This window comes from Phaethon lepturus, unplaced genomic scaffold, assembly GCF_000687285.1.
Source record: "Phaethon lepturus isolate BGI_N335 unplaced genomic scaffold, ASM68728v1 scaffold82, whole genome shotgun sequence".
NCBI classification, from domain to species: domain Eukaryota; kingdom Metazoa; phylum Chordata; class Aves; order Phaethontiformes; family Phaethontidae; genus Phaethon; species Phaethon lepturus.
Genome location: NW_010522336.1, coordinates 17,862 through 34,850, shown reverse-complemented (window position 1 = coordinate 34,850; position 16,989 = coordinate 17,862). Strand labels below are relative to the sequence as shown.

General features: G+C 39.3%; 1 protein-coding gene across 1 annotated transcript; it reads left to right on the top strand.

Annotated features, from left to right (window-relative positions):
- Positions 1-8,215: 8,215 nt before the first annotated feature.
- Positions 8,216-12,943, top strand: EMP2 (epithelial membrane protein 2). The gene is made up of 4 exons (XM_010281755.1): positions 8,216-8,327; positions 10,469-10,562; positions 11,930-12,076; positions 12,648-12,943. Exons 1-4 carry the CDS (start codon positions 8,250-8,252, stop codon positions 12,830-12,832), a joined length of 504 nt encoding a protein of 167 aa, XP_010280057.1. The 5' UTR covers positions 8,216-8,249; the 3' UTR covers positions 12,833-12,943.
- Positions 12,944-16,989: the final 4,046 nt, after the last annotated feature.

The following is a 16,989-nucleotide window of genomic DNA, read 5'->3' as shown; positions in this document are numbered from 1 at the left end:
TTTATTAAGCTTATATGCACGTTTGTATTAATCTTGGTGCACACAAAAAGCAGACCTCAGGGCTTTGGTTGCAAGGCAAGATTTCCTGAAAGCAGCTGGATAAAAACTAGGTCATGACATATCTTGCCAGTTTGTCTCCAAGCCCCTGTAATTTCACTATCAAAATACATCAAGCTGATTTCTTTCTTTATGCTGGAGTTTGATGGGTCTTAACACAGCCTGTTGCAAGGGTACCAACAAATCTAGATCTGGGAGAATGATCACACTTTCATTTTCTGCAGTTGAGTTAAAAAAACACAAACTTTTAAATTCAAATAGTGCTCTAGAAAATACTGTGAATTAATTTTTGCTGTGTTGATTTTTTTTGTTGTCTACATACAGTGATCGTATGCAGGAAACATTATTTCATTTCCTTCTGATTTCCTTGCTTTGTGATGAAGGACTTCGAAAAGTAGCTGGAAATGTAAGTGAGAAGCTCTCTTCCTTCCACATAAAATAGGTAGCACACAGAGCTACGGTCTTGATCCTGTTCTCTGCTCCTAAGCAAAAAGAGCTGATGGTGTCTGTGCCATGTAGGGGCTGATAGGACACTTAGCACTCTTGATTCCAAGTCCAGCATCAAGCATGGGCCTGAAATTTTACTTCTTGAAGAGCGTACGTTGTTCTCTATGCTGAGCTTTATACCAGGAAAAAATTGGGCAGGAGCCTGTCTGTTTTGTAGACAGTTACTCTTATTTTGCACTTCCCTCCGGGGTTCCCGTTCAGTATTGTAGAGGTCTAGGCACTTCTTAGAGGTTTGCTAGCTGGCTAAAGAGAGCACCGGTTGAAAGAGGACGTACTGTTTCTTTATTGCCTGTTAGCTCTGTAATACCTGAGCATGAAAACAAGTCAGAATTTGAATCTACACCTGAAGATGAAGTACAGGTCAGCTAGGGTCCAGTTCGACAATATATTAGATTCCCTGAAAACAGAGAATATGTGAGCGTAAGTACAGAGACTTCCACCTCTGTTAGTAGACCTATATTTTTAATTGCTGAATTACACTTACAAATAAGACTTCAATAAAAGAGAAAAATCTGTTTTTCTATGGTACACCCGTGAGCTCTAACAGTAGCAGCTCACTTCATGCACCAGAAAACTATTGATAAGTTTTTCAGGGATTACTGGCAGCAAAACTTTTGCATGCCGTTTATAAATCTACATGCAACGTTAGTTTCAAGATTAGCAGTCCTGTCCTATGAAATATTTCCAGGCTGGTTCCTTAAAGCAAGGCTCCCAAGTCATCATCTAAAGTAGAAGATTTCTGTAGTTGCATTTTCTTTTCTGTTTCAATATGCATTGATGATACAGGAAAAAATGAGAAAGAAGGGTACAAGGATGTGCTTGTCCTTTCCAGACTTCTCCTTGCACGATAGAAGGATTCTTCTGTATCTGACATGGAAGGGATCCAAGTGTGTCACAGCTGGGGTGTGTGCACAGCAATGCAGAGGGGTGTGCAGGAACACCGAGGACAGCGAGGAAGGGCTGTTGCGCTGGGCACCTTGTCAGGCCAGCCTTGCAGCTTGCCATGTGGCCAGCTTAACCCTGCAGCAAGACAAAATGACAGACAGGTGATCCAATGGAAATGACTCAAATGATGGATTAATGTACAGAAACCACAGAATAGGGTCAGAGCAATAGTCAGCTTGGAGAATGCTGAAAGGGCAAACTGTAGAAAGAAAGTGTAAGATTTTGGATATTATCTTCTTTGTTTTAAGGAATATCACTCAGTAAATTATGTCTTGCAATGTCGGTGTTCCCAACTGTTAAATTAACTCAGGCAGAAGGAGTAATGAAATTGGAGTAAGTTGTTTTGACTGGTATAATTATTTCCGTGGTGTTAAATTTCCTGATTTTCTTGTCCTTTATGTTGTTTGATATTTAGGCATTAGAGGATTGTTGAACTCCTCAAAGCTTTTGCTAGTTTGGGAGAAATTCTTCTGTCTGAACTTCACTTTTGGTTCCAGTTCTGAGAATCGCAAAAGAAAAACAAAACCCTTCATATTTGGTAAAAGGAAAAAAAAATACAGTTAACAGCATCACTCTGTTCCTTATAAATGAGGGAATTTTATGCACGTTTAGAGACAATGGTATAGGCAAAACTCCTGAGTGCTCTGTCATGAGACACCATGAGATGTGGCACAAGAGCGCTGAGCAAAATGAAGTGATTATCATGCAAATCCAAACATCTTATGATGCATCACAAGATGACAGGCTTCTCATGCCACCAGTATACAAGCTTTTTCTTCTAACTTCACATATACAGACTTAATTATAGCACCGAGGGGCAGAAGAATTGATAATTACGAAGGCTTGCTTTGATTCAGTTTTACATCAGTGACCTCAAGAAAGTTCAGCTGAATCGAATGCTTATTGGCAGCCCAAAGACCTGCTGTTCTGGTTGCCATGAAAAATCTCAGTGCAGAAAGCTGCAGGTAACTTGTTGAGCAGGATCCTCTACCCCTTCTTTTGGGTGTGTCCTTTCAGCACACTGAATGTGGGTGACGCGCAGTCTGCACGCCTCCAGCCTTGGTCTGTGCAGCGCAGGAGCTGTTCTGCAGTGTTTGCGCCGTGTTTCTGAAAACTTAAACCAAGATTGTCTGTGCTGAGATTTTCTTCATACATGGACTCAGACGAAGATGATACAAAAAACTGACTTGATCTTAGGCAGTGAGGGCAGCAGTCGATGTTGTAGGGTAAGCTTTAGCCTTCTCAATGCAAATGAGCACAGGATAAACATACTGTACTATGTACATGCTTCTCTGGTTCAAGAAGTTCATAAAAATCAAGTATGCACAAACATGAGAAATAGCCTGGCAGCAGAATTTAACCGCGTGGGAAGAAATGAAAGCAGAGATGACATCTGGACTGGAAAGTAGTGATAAACCTTCTGCTAAGAACTGTCAAAGACGGAGTTTTCCTTTTTGTTTGCTTGCTGTACTAAACAGCAGAAAAAATTCAAGGAGGCATGTTTCTTTGTACTGCTGGACATGAAAGATAAAGTTTATCCTAAAGACTGAGGCTTTTTTTCGCGGGGGGTGCAGAGTTTGACATAGGGACGGAATCCAGTTTTGTAAGGTGTTTGCTTACTGCAGTGCAGAAATACTGGGAACCCTGGACTGGATGCTTTTTTTGCTGTGCAGTTCTGTGATGGCTGTACTGTTTTACCCTGTGAAAAGGTACTTGCCTCTGCATGTCTAGAAGATTATAGCAGAGGCCCTTCTTAGCCACCTCTTGTAAAGCCATCGGGCTCTCGTAATGAAAGTGCAAATTACTGCTTCCAATAGTCTGCGTTACCGAAAAGATTAAAGATAAGTGTGACTGCTGCCTTTATCCTCCCTGTGTAAAATAAGGTAGCACTGGAGTATTACCCAGAAACAGTTCTTCTGCACTAACTGAAAAAAATCTTTGTTGTTAATATAACTGGCCTTCTGTTTTCAATGTGTTTTGTGTAAGTATCCTGCAACTTAACAGCATTTGTGGGAAACCCTACTACCTTTGCAGGAGTCTCATAACTGACTCGTTCTGGATTCGGTGGCAGTCTGCACTTCTGACTCAGCTGTACCTGTACGTTTCTGCCTTACAACATACTTTGTAAAGCGGTAGTAAGTGCTGAGGCTTGCAACTGAAGAATTCATGTTGACATCCAATGTCATTCTTACTATAACCCCAAAATCTGTTTGTAATGTTACATGTGATGAGCTAAGTCAAATTTTATGTCCTCTCTTGTCAGAGCGTTGCTGGAGATTAGTACAGGGAGGTTCCTGAAATAGCTACAGGTTGACAGGAGAGCAGAGCTGGAAGGGGCCTCTGGAGGTCTCTGGTCCAGACTCCTACTCCGAGCAGGGGGTTCAGGATGTGCTTGGCCTTGCTTCAGCCAAGTTATGAAGATGTCCAAGAACGGAGATCCCACAGCCTCTTGGGCCCTGTTCCAGTACTCAATCATGCTCATTGAATATAATGAATATATTTTTCACAATTGGAATATTCCTTGTTGCAACTTGTGACTGTTGCCTCTAGCCTTTTCATCATGTACTTCTGAGATGAGTGGCTCCATCATCTCTATTAAAAGACAACTATAGTGTGTCCAAAAAGCTTTTTGTGTGTGTGTGTGTAAAAACTATTAAAAGAATTCAAAACACTTTGGGGAATGATGAACAGTATCTGTTGCATCATCCTAGCCTTCATCCATGCCTTAAGGGCAGTGTACTTAAAAATCATAAACACCTTGACTTGAGACCATAGTGCATATTACTTCAAATGATAGAAAGTAAAAAATAAAAAAGAAAGATAAAAAATTACTCTGCCCAGGAACCTTTTTTTTATCAATACAGATATTCTTACCTATAATCAAGAGACTAAAACAGAAGAGTTGACCAACGGTTCATTTAAGAGCAAGACTCCTGTTAAGAGCAAGAAACCTTTTCACGGCAGCATGTATTAGCACTGATAATAGGGCAGTGCTTCCAAAGCTGCAAAACAGCAATGGAAAAAAATACTACAGAATCCCCTATACATCACATATTGACACCAAAGTTTTACTTGGAGAGTCTGATCATTTCTATGCATCTTCTTAATACAGGTGTTTGCAGATTCTTGTCCAGTGCAGTAATCCAAAGTACTAGATACCTATATTTATGTTACTTAAGAATATTTTACTTAAAAATTTATTTAAAAATAAATTTCTGTTCTTCTTAACAACCCCTTCTAAGCAATATTTTCTTGTGGCTGCATAAATTAAACGTAAGAGACAATAGGATTTTAATCTAACCCAAATTGCTGGTTGTTCTATGGAGCAGAATTAGTTCAGCCAAGTTAAACAGTAGTGCTAGCTTAGTTGTTCTCGCAGGTACCCTCCATTTTGAAAGAGCGAGGCAAAAGCCACTGCCAGTGGCATGCTGTTGGTTTGGCAAGCTTCCGCAGGGGTTTCAGCTGCTGCTAAAAGATGCGGGACCAATTGTGAGCCTAAAGATTGCCCTTGAGAAACAGTTAATGGTGAATGAGAAACAGAGGCGGCTATGGAGAGTATGCAGAATAGGCTATTACCAAAGTGTTAGGTTAGTAATAAAGTATTAAAGTAAGAATTCTGAATGTTAACACAAACCGTGTTCTCGGCAATTCTCCACGTGCAAACATGACTGTGTCCCAGAGAGAGGAAAGGCGCTGCTAGGAGAGGTACCCGGGCAGGCTGTCCTCTGAGGGCAGGGGAGGGAAGAGCTGCTTTCTGAGGGAGTCTCCAAAATAAACTTTTAAATTTGTCTGGAGTGGAGGAGGACTGGTTGCTAATAGTCCCCCCTGAGCGATGAAGTCCAGAATTTCTGCCTTGGGAGGGATGCAGATACTGTGGGAGCTTCTGCGTCGTTGCTGGCTGCACCTTAGGAGGGAGCTGCTCTTTGCTGCCTGCGCGCGGATTGCGTAGAGTGTAGCTGGAAGACCCCCCTCCCCTCATTACTCCTTGTGCAGGCTGTGATGGACGGGAGACACTCCTTCGTGGTCTCCACGGGAAGAGGGAGTTGCTAGGAGTGATGGAAGTTCACAGCTCTTTCTGTGCACCTCTGGGATCCCTGCTCAGGCATGACAGATTGGGTAACAAGTTCTTGTTGTCTTTTCCTGGTATTAATTACTTGGAATTGGTCTGTCTCCTTCCTTTCCCCCAGCGTATTTAATTCCTGTATCTGTGTACAGTTGTTGTAGCACTGTGTGCACAGAAGTTGTAGCAGCTCATGAAGGGAGCCGTTGCCAGCACGTCAGGAGGAAGTATCTAAAAATGGCTGTTACGAAGGTTCTTCAGAAAAGAAACATCAAACTATTCTTACTGTCCTTTAATTTTTTGTAAAGACAAAACAAAAAGCACGTTCATTCAATCTTGGCTTTATTTGGGTAAAACATAAAGTGCCTTCTCCTCATCACCCATACATGTTTATCCATCCTGTTTGAAACACTTCTGTTTATAGCTGAAACCAGTAAAACAAAAACATTCACTTGATTGAAGACTAAGTGGATTCTTCTGTGCTGGCAAGTCTTGATTTTGCAAGATTGGTTTTAATTAGGTTACATTTTTCTGTCTCTCTTACTTTATGATGCTTCATGTAATAAGATGAAATTGTATTGTTATTCTTAAAATAATACTGAACACAATTTGATTCTCTCTCCTTATATGGCAGATGACTCTTGCATTATTGTCTGCTTAGATACCATCTGTGCAACAAATGAAACTCAGAAAAAAACCCAACCACAAGACAAGGGAGTGCTGTGTGAAGACCGGTACATTTCACAATGAAAATATTTTGATGTGGCGTTATACAAAACCACAAAATATCTTCTTTTCCTTCTTTCTTCCTTTCATTCAAGAAAGGCTCGATAGAGAGCCATGAATGACATTTCTAGAAGCAGAACTAGGTTCAGAGGATCTTGAGTCATACAGCAGAGTCGGCACTTTGGAGGAAATTACCACTTCTGTTCTTTGTTGTGGCTGAGAAGGCAAAGTTTAACAGTGAGAAAATGGGAAGGAATAAAAACTAGAGTAGCTGCTTTCCTTATTTTAGGATTTGACTTAGCTTTCCCATACAGTCATTCCAATTAGATACGGATAAAAGGTTATCGGATCAATTTTCATTTTCTCAAAAACACTTTAATACTGTTTGGCTTTGTGCGTGTTACAACGCTGTACCGCAGTGAAACGTTATACTGAGGTGTAGATGTAAAGGATGAGCCTGGAAGTTCTAGTCTCTTCAGTGTGTTTACATGCCGTCTGTTACCTCTTTGTTAAAGCTCTGCAGAGTAGTTGTATTTTGGCCTGATGAGAATGCCAGAGGAGCTGCTTTAAAAATGCTGTCCAAGTAGTCCTTTTCTTTGGTTAAATTCTCCATGTGGTTTGTGACTCTAGTAGATGGCAGGAGGGGAGAGAGGGTTAGATATGAAAAAAATCATCTAAGTCTTTAAAAAAAATCACAACTGCCTTTTCTTCTGGATATTTGCTGTGTTAGATGAATGGGATCATTTGACATAAGAGAATGTGTCCAAAGCAAAGGAAGTGGAGAAACATGTGTTAGTCTACTGACGAGTGACAACACGCAGAGAATGCTACAGATTGGTGCATGTTAAACGCAAAGAAAGTATCTGTGAGACTGCAGATTTCTTACAGAATATACCATATATTAATTGGCAAGTGTTTTTACACAAGAAGAAAAAGATAATAGATAAACCAAGCAATTGTACATTTCTATGTATTAGTAACAGTAGTTTTCCCTAACTTACTTGTTACGTGCCCACAGATATACTGAGGATTCCAGTTCAAATAAAGTTTGTGGTTCCTTTGTACATAAGAATATATTTTTTTTGCATTTGAGATGTGACATGGTAATAAATGGGTTAGATAAGGTATGAAGATAATAAGTAGACTAGAGAGAGTATTAAGTGACTGAACATAAAATAACTAACTGGATTATTACATGACTAAGGGGTTTATTCAACCCTACCAGGCAGAGCAATATACTGGAGAAAATGGTAGCCCTGAGTCATTCATCAATGGATAAACGTGTAACTATATGAACAAAGGACAACCTATATGAGACCTAAGGTACCACATAGCTGTTACTAAATCTAGGAGGTGGTTCTTGATGAACTTCATTTTGTTCTACAAGCATCCTTTTGAAATCTGCAGTTCTTCCTACTTTGAAAGCATGGTGGAAACAACACCTTACTATAGCCAGTGGAAATTCTAGCATCACCTGCAAATGAGGCTGTAATTTGAAAAGTACTTCTCTGAAAGTCACCATGAAGGAGTTTTATATCCTTGCTGGAGAAGCACACAGAAAGAAACTTCTCTGTGCGTTTACTCACTGCAGCCATCCCACTGGCAGGCTGCAAAATGCACCTCTTGGCGTAATTTCAAGTTGCGATTCATTTTGGCAGCAGCGATGCTAGTTACATATCACGTATAACAAACAGCAAGCTGTTATGCTGATGTAAAGTCTGATTAAGTGAAAACTATCTCTGGAGAAAGAAGGCATGCTGCGGACTCACACCGCGTATGATGTTCCTCACTCTAACAGCACCTCGTTCTGAAGTACACTCACGCTGACCTTTACTCACAGCCACAGTGAAATAGCATAATGACAGGTTGATCCATTGACAGCTTTTAAAGACTGCTCATATATGCTCTTATTTTTAACAGATTTATCTCAGACTAAAGCCTCCACAGACCAAGGATGCTGATTCTTCTGGCTTTCATTATTGTGTTTCACATAACCTCAGCAGCACTGCTGTTCATCTCAACTATTGACAATGTAAGTGTCGTTTCTTCTCTTTTTCTCAAACACATGGGCGTTTCTTTGCTTCATAAAAATGAAGTTACTCTTCTGTAGTTGTTTTCAATTTGCTTACTGAAGGCATACCACTTTGTTGGCCACACTGGTCTGCTTATACCTTTTTGTAACAAAAATGCCTTGAATACGCATGTCGCTGGTATACATGGATATGACTATACAGTACGTGCCATACATTTGTATGGCATCATGTTATAAGCCCATGTTAGGCAGCTAATCCCCCCTGTGAGATACATGGCCAGGGAGGATATTTACAGATACTACCTTGCTTGCAGGGTGGAGCTGTGGGACTTGGTTCAGCTAGATATGAGGGAAAAGGGGGGAAAAAATCTGTCATCCTTCTGTGTCAAGTACATGAAGTCAAATAGCTCATGATTAATGTGTGGGGATGATGTCATTTTTCTGATGCTTTGCCTCAGAAGTGATTAAGATGCCCAATTAAATCATGAAAGAAACGCCATAAATTTATCTGTTTCCATTCAGTTAAAGCATTTTCAGCACAAAGTTTTAATTTGTTGCATTCTTTTCAAATTTCCTTTTTCTTTTTGTGACCAGAAGGGATTTACCTTCCAACATTACATCTAGCTCTTAACTGAATTTTCTTCTTTCCAGAACAGCCCGCTATCCTGATTGGTACTCTTAACTGTGCTCTGGGGTCTTTCTTTCTCTAAGAGGTTCGGTGTATGTACAGGCTTTTAGGATTAAAAGAATTGCCTACTGAAAATACTTTACTGTACTCAGTGAAGCTGGTTTGAATCCTGTAGTCTTTTCCAAGGCTGCGCTTCAAGTGAAGTGATGTATTACCCACAACTTTGTACTGCAAAACTCTGCAAACTATTTGTTCCATTGAAGTAGGTCGTTAATTGAGCACAAAAGCAGGTTGTCTTACCCTGCTCCTTTGAATATTTAGAAAGCTAGGACAGTGGACAAAGCAACTTAGCTCAGATCTGCTACATACAAGTCAGATTATTATAGAAATAAACCCCCATGCATTCTGCTTTGTGTCATTGCTACCTTTGAACAATTATGAACGTAAACTATGTAACCACCTTCTATTAGATTTTATCATCTTCAGAGGCTTTTTTTTATAGTCATGAAAATAACTCTGAAAGGATTATATAGTGCTCAGAGCTGAAAAACAATATATTGAACTTGGGCTGCAAAATCCAAATTAACAGCATCCTGAGAAAGTAATGCTTTTTTCTTAAAACACAGTGTTACTATTACACATATGCCTACTATCATAATATATTTTTTACTGCAGTACTGTTTGCAAAGCTGTGCAGTAAGCTGTGAGGTTTCTGGAATGTCTGCTTAAGCAGCAGATGCTACCAGGAGTCATATTTGAAAGTCGTATTTTCTAACCCTCGTCAAAACAAAGGCCTGGGTAGCTATCGGAACGGGAATGGGTTTCCTGAGGAAATGCCACTTGGTTGGAGTGCTTGGCATTTCCCAAGCTACCGTAAAAATCTGTTCAGTCACCATAATACCATTTTGTGTTAAATGTTAAACCGTCAAAATAGAAATACCACAGGAGGATCTTAATTTGTCGCTAGCCACTTCCAGTCAGGTGCCATAGTGCACGCACTGCATTTGCACATTGACAGCACAGCTACATTAAGTTGAAATTAATTCAGTTCGGTGTCAGGAACCAGGAAATTTTTGAAGGGCTTCTGTTTCATAGATAGAGTGCCTGCTATTTCCTGCAAATTAAAAAATGCTGTGCCTTTAAAGAGTTGTGCATCCTAAGCAGAGTCTGGATGTACAAAGCAGATTTTGTCTAGGTGTCTTAAGGAGTAAGCAATGACTGACTACCCAAAATTGCTGCCCAAACAGTGGAAAATCCGTTGTGCTTTGGGATGGTTAAGATTGCCATCTCTTACATGAGTGTAGAATAAAAATGACATGTGAATTATGATATATCTTTATTCCAAAATGACCAATCTCAAATTTAGTTGAGCAGTTAAGTATCAAAAATGAACAGAAGTTTGTTGCAGCTGATGTATCTGATCAGGAGACACTTGGAGAAGTAAGGAGTTTTGTGGCGTGGTTTTTGTTCTGTTTTATTTTTTCTGTAAGAAAAATTTACTTTTCTTTTGCAGGCCTGGTGGGTAGGAGATAATTTTTCTACAGATGTCTGGAGAATGTGTGCCACAAATATTAGCACCTGTATGGCTATTACTGATCAATTCAGAGGTGAGTGTCTCTCCATGCCCATGTCTCAGTTCCTTTAGCAGGAAGGAGACGGGGTGAAATCGCTATGAAATTTGCAGGGCAATAATATATTTGTTCAAAAACCTGCATGCTCTAACTACCCAGGTCTCCTAAAAACTTTAATACTGGCTTTAAATTTTGGAAAAGCAAACTGTTCCAACAGTTGCTGTAAGAGGAGAACAGAGGGAACTGTCAGGTGCACTTGAAAGCCCAGTGCAAGAGAGTAAACACAAACGACTAACAACGAGCGCTAAATTGTTGGTAAAAAATTAGATCAGGTATAAAACAGTGATGTTATCTGAAAGTGTGGCTGAAGTGATAGAATTTGCCTCAGAACTGAACTTTAACTTTCAAAGAAGAACCTGAAAGTACTAGCCGTGTACAGGAACGTGGGGAAAAGTGGGAGAAAGTCAGAACACAAGTTGGAGTTTTAACAAAGAGGATTTAGTAACAGCACAGCCTAATGTCCCGCTTTACAAAAGATAAATTCTCAAACGCTAACTTTACGTTATTTCTACACTTTCAATCTTTGTGTATATTAAAGAGGGAGATGATTTGAAGAGCCACGTACCCATAAAGTAACTTTGCTTTCCAAGCATCAGGTTGGTTTAGGTTGTATCTGTGATGCTGTGAGATGATCCATTACGCACAGGCATATCTAAGCTAACGTATCTAACATGAATTTGACGAATTTGCATTTGATGTCTATATTACTATGCATTCATGGAAATTAGGTACCCAAACTAGCTAGACTGTAAGTAGCTCAGGTATGTCTGCTGTTCATAGACCTACTAACTGTAGCTGTGCTAGAGGAGAGGTCCCATAAGGAGCTTATCTCTGTAGCTTACCTTGCCTATATTGTTGCAGCAAAGTTACACAGAGCAGCTATGCGTCATTACAAATTTAGTGGTTATTTTAGCACCTAGTTATAGGGACGTAATTGATAGGATGAAAAACCTGAATTGTGCCAAGTGTGGGTATCCTGCCTGGTTCCATCTTAGCAGACAGAGCTGCTAAAACAGGGTCTGGTGGGAGGCTCGGGTCTGCATTTATAAGCCATTTGGGACACCTGGCAGTTTCACTGTGCTTTTAGTACATTGATGGTAGCACAGGATGTGGTGTGGGAGTAGTCTCTTCAGCATTGTTATTCAGTTTTATGAAAAGCATTTAAAAGTCCTTAAAGACCTGGCTGTATTAATGCCAAGGGAGCAGAGAAGAACCACCCTGGGCAATGCATGCACAGCTGCTTTGCTCTATCTGCTGAACTCCTGCTCTGCCCCTCTGCTCACTGCAGCAGTAGGCAACGAGAGGAACTGTATTTTTAATCAAGGCTGCTTTTGTTTTTTCAGAATATCAGTCAATTCAGGCTGTCCAGGCCACCATGATCCTATCTACTATTTTCTGTTGTGTGGCATTTCTGGTTTTCATTCTTCAACTCTTCCGTCTAAAGCAAGGAGAAAGATTTGTGTTAACCTCTGTTATCCAGCTCCTGTCATGTGAGTGATTTTTCAACACTTGTGACTTTACATGAAAGTAGGAAAGGGAAGGCAAAAAGGTTTCAAAAAGAATGAGCTGCATGAGAAATTGGTAGGGCTCCTGAGGCCATAGCTTATCCTTCGTATTTGTTTAAACAGTGAACTGGTCCGTTCTGTGCTATTTAGGTAGTTAAAACGTGGATGACATCACTGCTCAGAATAAAGTCATTTAAACTTTGAAAGGAAAGAGTATGAGGTTCTGAATGTGTTGAACAAATTAAATAACTCTGTAATTGTTACAGGCAGGTTCTCCCTTAATTTTTTGTTAGTCTTTAAAACTAACCAGATGTTTAGAATCATTTTGTGTTCACTACAAATGACATAAATAAACAGCAGCACTTCAAATTTAATCTATGGCAAAGAAACTGAAAATGTGTCCTGAAATGCTCCCAGTTTAGTGTGAGGCTAGAACATGAGTGTCTGCAAAAAAAGGACATTGGTGGAAGCAGCTGACAGAAGAGAGACAGTGAATAGTTGCTATGTGTACTTATAATATTTTAAGATGCTAAACTCTGTTTTCTTCCTCCTCCAGGTCTGTGTGTTATGATTGCAGCTTCCATTTATACAGATAGGCATGAAGAACTACACAAGAGCAATGAATATAGCATTGAAGTTTCTAAAGGCCGATACGGCTATTCCTTCGTCTTAGCCTGGATCGCATTTGCCTTTACTCTGATCAGTGGTGTTATGTACCTAGTATTAAGGAAGCGTAAATAAAGGTCAGCGGCTAGTTATTTCTGTCACTACAGTACAAAACCAAATTCCAGTAACCATTTTGTATATAATCATTTACATGGTTTTGTAGTAAAGGTATTGTTTCTCTAAAAATGTACTGTGTTCTTGATACAAAACAGAAAAAAGAAAAAAAAAAAAAAAGGCAGGTTTCATGGAATGCCTGGCACCTACAGGCCAGAGGTCTGAGCAGGACAGAGCCAAGTTGTTTCTTTTACATATTTCATCATCGTAAATGGTTTTGCCTTTACTAGACACTAACAGTTTGTTCCTGGCCTCTAGTTGATTACAAACACAAGCCCGTGTAAATTAATTTGTGAGCAATATGCTAATGGTGTTCCTGGACCAGATGTATCTGTATTAGAATGGGTTAAATATAGGGGGAGTGAAAAATGAGGCCCAGATCGCAGTGAAAAAGCAAACAATTATGAAAGCCCGAAGCCGCACTCGGTGCGTCTGTTCTGGCAGAGAACTAGTGTTCTGCTATTTATAATGTGCAGTAAGTGTCATCAAGCTTTTATTAAAACCACTTGCTTTGCAAAAGTAAACAACTCATTTTTATACTCCAGCAAATGACTCTCTTGATTCACATTCCATTTAAGCATATGGAGCCTTTGGCGGGAGAATTTACCAGCAAATTCACTGCACAACTTGGGACCAGAGTAGTCTGAGCAGAAAGAAATACACGGCTCAGCTCCTAGATCCCTTTATTTTTGCACTGTGCATGGTCTTTCTGGAAGGAAGAAAAGGGGGGGAAAAAAGCATTACCTTGCCTACATCTGCAAATTTCTAAGCAAATTAGTGATCAAGCAATGCCAAATTTAGGTTTTTACAGCCAAACTCAACATGTTTATTACACAGTGATTTCATGGCTAATATATCATTTACAGAAGCATTCCCTGAGTCTGCCCATTAGGAAATTGGCCTTTAAAAATTTAGAGTTAAATTCCTTTTTGGCTTTTACTTGAACTAAACACTCCTACTAAATAAATCAGAGTGCAGTTACTATGCTTATGAACTCCAGGAGGGCTTTTCAAGATAAAATGACTTGGTGATTTTTATTTTTCAATAATTTTGTGAGATAATCTGTACATAATACCTGGCTTAACTGCTCAGCAGTGTATTACTGGCTTTGGCTGACGGTCATTTTGGAGCTAGGAGATCAGCATGGAGAATGAATGAAGTGGCTTTTTCTGGTTAGTCACAGCTTTTATGCTTAAATATAGATTTGACTTTGTAAAAGCACTAACCATTTACTTATTTCAGTATATTCACTACAGCTAGCCCAGTACACAGGCAATAAAAAAGTAAATAGGTTTTGAATGAGGAGGTCTTACACCAATTGGTGATTACAAAGTAGCTCTACTCAAGTTGATACTTTACTGCATCATACAGCAGCTGATGGTGTGACCCATTCCTTCAGATAATTCATCCTTGGTTTCTCACAAAGTAAAAGTTCAGGTGCATAACTGTGTAGGAACTGCTTCCAACATGAGGAATAGGTCGTATATTTCCACCTCCATTCCTGGACCATCCTAAAATGCTTTGGCCTGCACTACTTGTCTTTTGGGAAGCAAAGAAAGCCTGACAAGAGTGTTAAGAATTGGACAAATAAGTAGGACAACACATTAAAAATAATAGCAAAAAACCCAAATCGGTCTGAGCAAAATGCGTTCTCACCAGTCTAGCATGATGCTAGTATTTTGTCAGGCGTTTTGGTTTTTTTTCCTCCTAGTGGGAATGCTCTGAATTTCAAGAATTACTACCCAAAAAAGTGTTTCTACAGTTTGCTGAATACGTTTCAGATTCAAAACCTGAATTTTGCTAGCAAGCAGAATTTTTCTTAAATAAGCAGATGCAGGTTTAAGGATTAGCTAGGCATTTTGTTAGTTTTATTCTAACATGCAATAGAAAGGGAAGTTCTTCGGCAAATATGGATTAAAACTATCTATCTCATACCTAGAAGACGGTCCTGTAAAATTGGAAGTTAAGCTGTTACGCCACCGACTTGAAGAGATGATTCTTCAGTTTCTTGCCTTGATAATACTCGGGTCATTTATAGAGCAAATATTTAAAATAAAGTATACATATACATGAACACATAGCTTAATTGCACAGTAAAAGCCCCGTCCCTTTAATTACAAGTGAAAAGCACGCACACCATGGTGTCCAAACAGCAGCATACGCATGATGCCACATAAAGTAGAACAGATGGGAATGTTCTGCGTACCAAGAAAACAAATGCCAAACGAGTTTGAACTAGAGTCTTAACAGGACAAACATATTTCTGCCCAATATGCCTTTAAAATATACCATTTTCTATGCTCTATATATTCTGAAACTGTACATGAAAATAAAGTTAAAACAAATTCTTGTACTGTAATAACAAGCTTGATACATTTAGCAATCTGACCTTGTCTTTAAGCTTGGGATATATTTACACAATGTTGGATGAGAAATAGTTGAGTATTTGTGTGAACAGGTAAAATTAAATTCTTCCTGCTTGTACTAGAACCACAAGCTGGTTATTTTTGTCCTTTGTTGAAGACCTTCCAGGGTAAGCAGAGAAAATACTAGTGTATTGAACATTTAAGTGTATGCTGTCAGAAGAATAGCTACTGAGTAATGCAAGATCCACAGAGGCTCTGATTGATAAGTAGTTTACTTGTAAGGTTTGGGGTTTTTTTCACCATGCAGAAACAGCTGTGTATTTAAGATTAGGCTGAGTGCCTTTACCATGGGAGAAAATAACGTTGCAAACAGGCCAGTTACTTTTGTATCTATCTGCTCTTGTCCAAGCCTCAGTTCTGCACTGAGATGGTAACAGCACAGATGGGTTTGTACAGGTTGATCCAAAATGACCCCCACAACTTGCCAGAAACAATCTCCCAAACCCCATAAAACCTCAGCCTTCTAATCACAGTGAACAAAAGGGAACAGTCCAAACTATTAAAATAGTCATAGCAGCTGTGAATCTACCTTGACATTTTTTACCCAGCAAGTAAGCATCTGAGAGGAAGTCCAGGAAACAATCTTGGAAAAACAAATCCAGAATATTTATGTCAATTTACTTTGTCTTTAAAAAAAAAAAAGTATGTATTTTTTTAATGTATTGCATCCAGGACAAGAGAAAATTAAGTTCTGCACTACTTTGCTGTGAGATACCTTAAAAAAAAAAAGCATTGTAGGCAATAGGAACTGTGCTGCTTAGGCGTTAACTATTTTATTACCCCAGCTACATCAACAGTTCATTTTACATGGTTCTTAAAGGCTACAAAATAATGGAGGGACTACAGCAGTGTTGTCTTATCTTGAGCATTGTGGAAGCTTCATGCCATTTAGCTAAGGAGACAAAAGAATCCTTCCTATAATTTCTTAAATAGGAGTAAGATGAGCCACTACCTTCCCAAACACTAAAGAGAGCCAAGATTCCCAAAACCGTGGTTCGTCAATGGCACTGAATATAAAATAATGAAACTGAAGATTTTAATATATTTTTCATTTCTTTCATATGTGCAATAATCCTCTCTGAAGTAATAAGATGGAAGAAAGTGACGTGGAAGTAAATTAATTTTAAAAACAACACTTCATTTTCAAGGCTGTACAAACAAGCTTACAGAATTCATGGAATAAAGCTCATAACAGACCGTAAGAAGTAGGAAACACAAGGAAATTAATACCGTCTGTGGCGCAAATAATGCTTTGACTCAGAACTCGCTGTAAATAACAATATAGTACTTAATAGCGGAACAATAGCAGACCACTTGTTAAGGTAGTCTGAGTCTCCTAAAGAGTTTTTTAGGGAGTTACAGACTATATCACAAAATGGTCTGTAACATCCACATGTATCTTTTCACGGAATGACACAGTACTTCTTTGGGGTGATGCGGAACAATAGCAGACCACTTGTTAAGGTAGTCTGAGTCTCCTAAAGAGTTTTTTAGGGAGTTATAGACTATATCACAAAATGGTCTGTAACATCCACATCTTTTCACTGAATGACACAGTACTTCTTTGGGGTGATGCTAACCTGTGATAAACAGCAAGCCACTGACGTGGCAAAGTCCTTATTTTGCCTATTTTCTTCCAATGGGATGCAGAATTGTTACTAAGGGTTTCACGGAAGAGATACAAGTGATAAC

What these genes read in the sequence shown, in the direction of transcription:
- EMP2 (XM_010281755.1), top strand. Translation starts at nt 8,250, where the DNA reads ATGCTGATTCTTCTGGCTTTCATTATTGTGTTTCACATAACCTCAGCA. An exon ending in TATTACTGATCAATTCAGAG is followed by an intron (nt 10,563 to 11,929) that starts GTGAGTGTCTCT and finishes TTGTTTTTTCAG; the next exon opens with AATATCAGTCAATTCAGGCT. An exon ending in TGTTATCCAGCTCCTGTCAT is followed by an intron (nt 12,077 to 12,647) that starts GTGAGTGATTTT and finishes TTCCTCCTCCAG; the next exon opens with GTCTGTGTGTTATGATTGCA.